The sequence below is a fragment of the Cetorhinus maximus genome, chromosome 28 (genome assembly GCF_964194155.1).
Source record: "Cetorhinus maximus chromosome 28, sCetMax3.hap1.1, whole genome shotgun sequence".
Taxonomy (NCBI): Eukaryota; Metazoa; Chordata; class Chondrichthyes; order Lamniformes; family Cetorhinidae; genus Cetorhinus; species Cetorhinus maximus.
Window position 1 is genome coordinate 6,942,576 of NC_135906.1, and position 6,172 is coordinate 6,948,747.

The 6,172-nt window shown below is 43.8% G+C and overlaps 1 protein-coding gene across 2 annotated transcripts in view; it reads right to left on the bottom strand.

The window, feature by feature from the left end:
* Positions 1-5,836, bottom strand: part of LOC144668991 (hepatic lectin-like) — a 58,582-nt gene extending 52,746 nt beyond the window's left edge. For both annotated transcript variants that reach the window (XM_078531529.1, XM_078531528.1), the window contains exons 1-2: positions 5,251-5,836; positions 4,960-5,079 (exon numbers count right to left, since the gene is read on the bottom strand). In XM_078531529.1, coding sequence (XP_078387655.1) covers positions 4,960-5,079; positions 5,251-5,338 — 208 coding nt within the window. In that variant the 5' untranslated portion in view covers positions 5,339-5,836. The remainder of the gene's footprint in view (positions 1-4,959; positions 5,080-5,250) is intronic.
* Between the last annotated feature and the right edge of the window lie 336 nt (positions 5,837-6,172).

Here is a 6,172-nt window from a genome sequence, read left to right on the forward strand (position 1 = left end):
GATTTGGATCAGCTAGAGAACCCCAGAGTCACCTGGCTGGATGGCTCTGGGGTGTCCAGCTGCTGTCCTCCTCGTTATGGGTGCCTGAGGGACCCTGACTGACTTCTTGAAGAGAAGCAGCAGCTGGAGTGAGGCCTAGATGCCCCACCACCCCCCCACTCTTACATAGCCACTGATGGATGCCACGAAAGGCTACAGTGATGGACCTCTGCTCCTGCAGCAGTGCAGGACTGATGTCCTGGACCAAGGTCTCCATAACAGCCACCAACCTGTCAGGGTTGTCCTTGGTGCATTTACATGTCGGTGCTATTGCCTCAGGCTGAAGGCAGATGGACTCATCCATTGTACATTGCAATCTGAGGAATGCAATTGACACCCCTTCCTGATATGCTCTTGATTGTCACTGCAGCTCCAGCAACTGATTTAGGACTGAGTCCTGAGTCTTTGGGGAGTCAGGAGGTGAGTTACTCATCGCAGGATTCCTAGCCTCTGACCTGCTCTTGTAGCCATAGTATTTATATGGCTAGTCCAGTTCAGTTTCTGGTCAATGGTAACCCCCCAGGATGTTGATAGTGGGGGATTCAACGATGGTAATGCCTTTGAATGTCAAGGGGAGATGGTTAGATCCTCTCTTGTTGAAGATGGTCATTGCCTTTTTTAAAATTCATTTACGGGATGTGGGCGTTGCTGGCTAGGCCAGCATATATTGCTCATCCCTAATTGCCCTTGAGAAGGTGGTAGTAAGGTGCCTTCATGAACAGCTGCAGTCCATGTGGTGTAGGTACACCCACAGTGCTGTTAGCGAGGGAGTTCCAGGATTTGGACCCAGTGACACTGAAGTAACTGCGATATATTTCCAAGTCAGGATGGTGAGTGGCTTGGAGGGGATCTTCCAGGTGGTGGTGTTCCCATGTTTTTGCTGCCCTTGTCCTTCTAGATGGTAGTGATCATGCATTTGAAAGGTGCTGCCTAAGGCGCCCTGGTGAGTTGCTGCAATGCAACTTGTGGGTGGTACACACTGCTGTTCATCAGTGGTGCAGGGAGTGAATGTTTGTGGATGGGGTGCCAATCAAGGAGTGCTTTGTCCTGGATGGTGTCGAGCTTCTTGAGTGTTGTTGCACTTATCCAGGAAAGTGAAGGGCATTCCATCACACTCCTGACTTATTCATTGTAGATAGTGGGCAGACTTTGGGGAGTCAGTGGGTGGGATATTCGCCCTAGAATTCCTAGCCTCTGACCTGCTGTTGTAGCTACAGTATTTATATGGTTAGTCCATATCAGTTTCTAGTCAATGCTAACATCCAGGATGGTGATAGTGGGGGATTCAGCGATGGTAATGCCATTGAACATCAAGGGGCGATGGTTAGATTCTCTCTTGCTGGAGATGGTGATTGCCTGGCGCTCATGTGGCATGAATATTACTGGCTACTTATCAGCCAAAGCCTGAATATTGTCTAGGTCTTGGTGCATGTGGACATGAACTGCTTCAGTATCTGAGGAGTCGCGAATGGTGCTGAACATTGTGCAATCATCAGTGAACATCCCCACTTCTGACCTTATGATAAAGGAAAGGTCATTGGTGAAGCAGCTGAAGATGGTTGGGCCTAGGATACTGCCCTGAGGAACTCCTGCAGCGATGTTCTGGAGCTGAGATGATTGACCTTGAAGAACCACAAGCACCTTCCTTAATTCTAACAATTACTCCAGCAGTGGGTAGCTTTTTCCCCTATTCCCATTGGCCTCAGTATTGCTGGTGATCTTTAATGGCACAGTCAGTCAAATGCTCCCTTAATGCCAAGGGCAATCACTCTCAACTCAACTCTTGAGTTCAGCTCTTTTGTCCATGTTTGGATCAAGGCTGTAATGAGGTCTGGAGCTGAGAGGCACTGGAAGAACCCAAACTGGGCATCAGTGAGCAGATTATTGGTGTGTAACTGCTATTTAATAGCACTGTCGATGACACCTTCCATCACTCTGCTGATGATCGAGGGTAGACTGATGGGACGGTAAATGGCTGGCTTGGATTTGTCCCTTTTGTGAACTGGACATACCTGGGCAACTTTCCACATTGCTGGATATATGCCAGTGTTGTAGCTCTATGGATCAGCTTGGCTAGGGGTGTGGCTAGTTCTGGAGCACAAGTCTGAAGTGCGACTGCCAGAATATTGTCAGGGCCTGTAATCTTTGCAGTATCTAGTATCTTTGGCTGTTCCTTTGTATCATGTGGAAATAATTGATTTGGCTGAAAATTAGCACCTGTGGTGCTGGGGACCTCAGGAGGATGCCGAGATGGAATATCCACTGGAGATGGTTGCAAATTCTTCAGCCTTGTCATTTGCATTGAAGCGCTGGGCTCCCCTGAGAGTGAGAATGGGGATGGATACTTGTGGAGCCTTCCTTTCCAGTTAGTTGTTTAATTGCCTACCATCATTCACAACTGGATCTGAGCAGGATTAAAGACTCAAAACAAGGGGTTTTATGCACATTGAAGTAGAAATGTAAAAGACGTGAAGTTGGCATAGACAGGTTAGCGTGTGATGAATATGCATTTAGATAGATAGAGCTCCGGGACTTTGCATCTAGATGCTGCTTGTAGTCCTAGTCCTGGCCACTGCGATATTAGTGCTACTGGATTACTGAGATTGGCCAACAGCTCTCTGAGGCGGAACTTCCTCCCAAATGAGGGGCAGAAGTCACGTTTCCAGGTAATTAACACTCCTTGGAGCATTAAATGGTTGTGCAGCAGCCAGTATCAACCAGGATGCATTCCCCATTGACTTTTTAGGAAATCCCTCCATCCAAAAAGTCCTATGAGTCAAAGGACCTTCTTTCGTTTCTTTGGTCTTTTAATTGAGCCTATATTCTCTTTACCTCTGAACCTCCTCCAGCCCCACGGCACTCCTCCAATTCTGATCCATTGAGCACCCTTGATTTTAATCACTCGCTATTGGCTGCACTACTTTCAGATGTCAAGGCCCTAGCTGTAGAATTTCCTTCCTGAATTCCTTTGTCTCCCGATCTGTCTTTCGTCCTTTAAGACACTACTTTAAACTTTCCTTTTTGACCAAGCATTTTGTCCTGTGCCCTAATACATATTGATGTGGCTCAAATTTTCAGCTCCTGCAAAAGTGCCCTGAGATGTTTCAATACATTAAAACTGTGATGTCAATGCAAGTTGTTGTTGTACAGTCCAATTTTATTTTCAGAAAATGCACTTCCTCACTTGTCTTTGCTTAAATCCCATCTGTCCTTATTGGCCCGACTCTGTATTTCAAGCGGGTTTTCATTGTAAAGACAAGCATTCTCACATTTATCCTTTGGTGTAAATTGTTCACCTGGAGGAACATGCAGAACTTATTTTCAGAATTTTAACTGCACAGAAGGAGGCCATTCAGCCCATCGTGTTTGCACTGGTTCTCCAAATGAGCAGTGGATCAGAACAAGACAGGATGTCACAACACCCTATGTTCTGCTCAACCATACAAGCTCCATTATGGAGCATGTCTCTGGAGGGCGCCAGGTAAGGAGAGAAAGGTGGTCCCCACATGGTGACCTGGTTGCCATCAATGACACCTTCTACCTTCTCAAAATCAGCTACAGATAGGACAGTCAAATTGCGACAAGCCACAATACTTGGAAATACTGCAAGAGAAACAGGACTGCACTATTCTGGTCCCATTGCTGTCATAGACATTAGAAACATGGATATCACCTCCTCTGAGTGTCAGTCCAATTCCCTGTTAGATTAATGAGTTTATACTCATGATATGGGATTGGTAACCATCCTGCCTGTTAATTTCAGATAGGTTCACCTTACCACCTAATGATTTACCTGGGTTATTTTTAACATGGAGGAGCACATGTGTTTGAGGGGGTTGGTAAAAACTGGGGAAATTGCCAGCAGCTTGGAAAGCCAGTTCCAACCCAACAATTTGCACATTTCACTGTAGAGTGTTAGGCTGTGTGTGCACAAACCCTTCAATTATAGCAATATTTAAGACTTCTAACTTTAAGATTAGGTCATCATGAAACTTGCTAGTGAAAGTAATATGAGAACACAACAGCAATTAAGGGGGTCACTCCATTTCACAGAAACATGGCAACAAATATTCAGTATTAAAAGCTGCTTGCTTACCTGCTGGTGGAATGTCAGGTATGTACTTATTAGTGCAAGGTTCGGTTGGGGTGTAACAGTCGACCCAAGTCACAAGCATTTACAATTGTAACTATACCCAGCAACTTCCACTCCACCAATACCATTGACACAAAGCAGTGCTACCAACAACTAATCATCCCTTGAGCATCTGCCCATTGAGCCCCATTAATTAATGTCTCCCCTTTCATCATCAAACATGTTAAAAAGAGACTTGCACCCCAGCACACAAGAATGGACAAGACACAAAATTGGTGCAACAGAATATTTTTTATGTGATCTAACTATAGAATAGAAATTTAACATTTTCTCATACACCCACATAGACCCTGATGTGACTAGAAAACCTTACTCTTCCTTTTCTGATTACGTTTAATTGGTGCAGTCCGTGTGGCCTTAGAAAATGTAGACATGGCCTGCTGAGATACCTGCTCTCACTGTTGAGATGTTTTTAGATGATGTCCTCTGGGTTTTGGAGCCCGTGAGGGCTGCACAAAAAATTGCTCCACCTGTACCCTTGTTTGGGTAAACATGGCCATCAGGCGACTAGGCAGCTTGTGGGTTATTGACTGAGGTGGGGGTGGGGGGTGAAGGGTGGCACGGCAATGGGTGAAACAGACGCACTTTGAGTAGAGTCCAACTTCCACGTCCCCTTTCACCATCATCACTCGCATGACCCAGCCTCATTTCACTGCTGTATTATTAATACATGTTCATTCATCCTTATCTTTGAATTAACTTTGTTAACTGTCATTGCAGAATTTGCAGCAAATGTTCCATAGTTCAAGAAAAATCACATAACTTACATAGTATAACTGCAGTGCTTAGAATCACCACAGACAGCAAGATGGAGAGACCCAGGAGAATGTAGATGACCAGAGATGGACGTTTTCCTCGGCCGGACTCTGCTAATTGGGGACCTTGTTCTGTAAAGTGTAACAGAAGTGCAACACTGAAAGGATTAGACGAACTCATCTTGTTCAAAAGACTCCAAACCTTTTCTCACTGTTGTTAATTAATCTGAAGGTTAATGAATTCTAGTTAATTCACAAAATCTGAATAACCTGGACAATAATGATGAGATCGCTAAAGTGTACCTGACTTCAAATTTTCCTGTTTTCCTCTGTATCTTCTTGCTCGATCACGATGATTTTCAAGATTTTCATAATGGTTGTCCAGCTCCATGCTCTCAGCTGCAAGGACTTGTTGTCTTCAGAGGCAACTAGGGAAAAGTAATTTTTTCTCATAGTTTCTCTTCCGTCATATATAGTTTTTCTTTGATAAGTCACAGCTCTAGATAATGTCAGATGAATGCCAAATAATTTCACACTTCTGCTTTTTGATGATAGCAGTTGTATCCATTCTCTTCACCACTGGTGATTCTACTGAATTTGCTTCTGCTCCCAATGACTTTAATGTCCCTCCTATAATTGGTTACTGAAAATGCTATTGGACTTTTTTTGTAGCTTAGTTTACCTGCACTTACTTTTTCACAGAATTCTATATTTGAATAACCAGGTCTTGAATCCACAATCTTTCAGTAAATTTCCTTTGAGTGTCCCATCCCACTGAATGTGTACTCCCATTCCATTGAGTTCATAATCCCATTCTACTGAGTGTGTACTCCAATTTCATTGAGTGTCTACTCCCATTCCATTGAGTATGTACGCCCATTCCATTGAGTGTGTACTCCCATTCCACTGAGTGTGTATTCCCATTTCATTAAGTGTGAACACTATTTGATTGTATGTGCTCCCACTCTGTTAAGGGTGTACTATTAGTTTTAGACATATATTATCATAAAATGGCTAAATACATTGACAGAAAATGGCTGATATCCTTTACATTGTGGAAAAGAGAAACAAGCCTGAGATAGACAGACAGGAGCCTCAGTGCAGAAATTTCATTAACTATAGTTGTTTAAATAAATATTGTGGTCAGCAAACAGGAACAAGCTAATGAGATAAAGAAATAACAGAACCTTGTCCTATATTAAGCACAAAATGAGCTTCAGCTAGA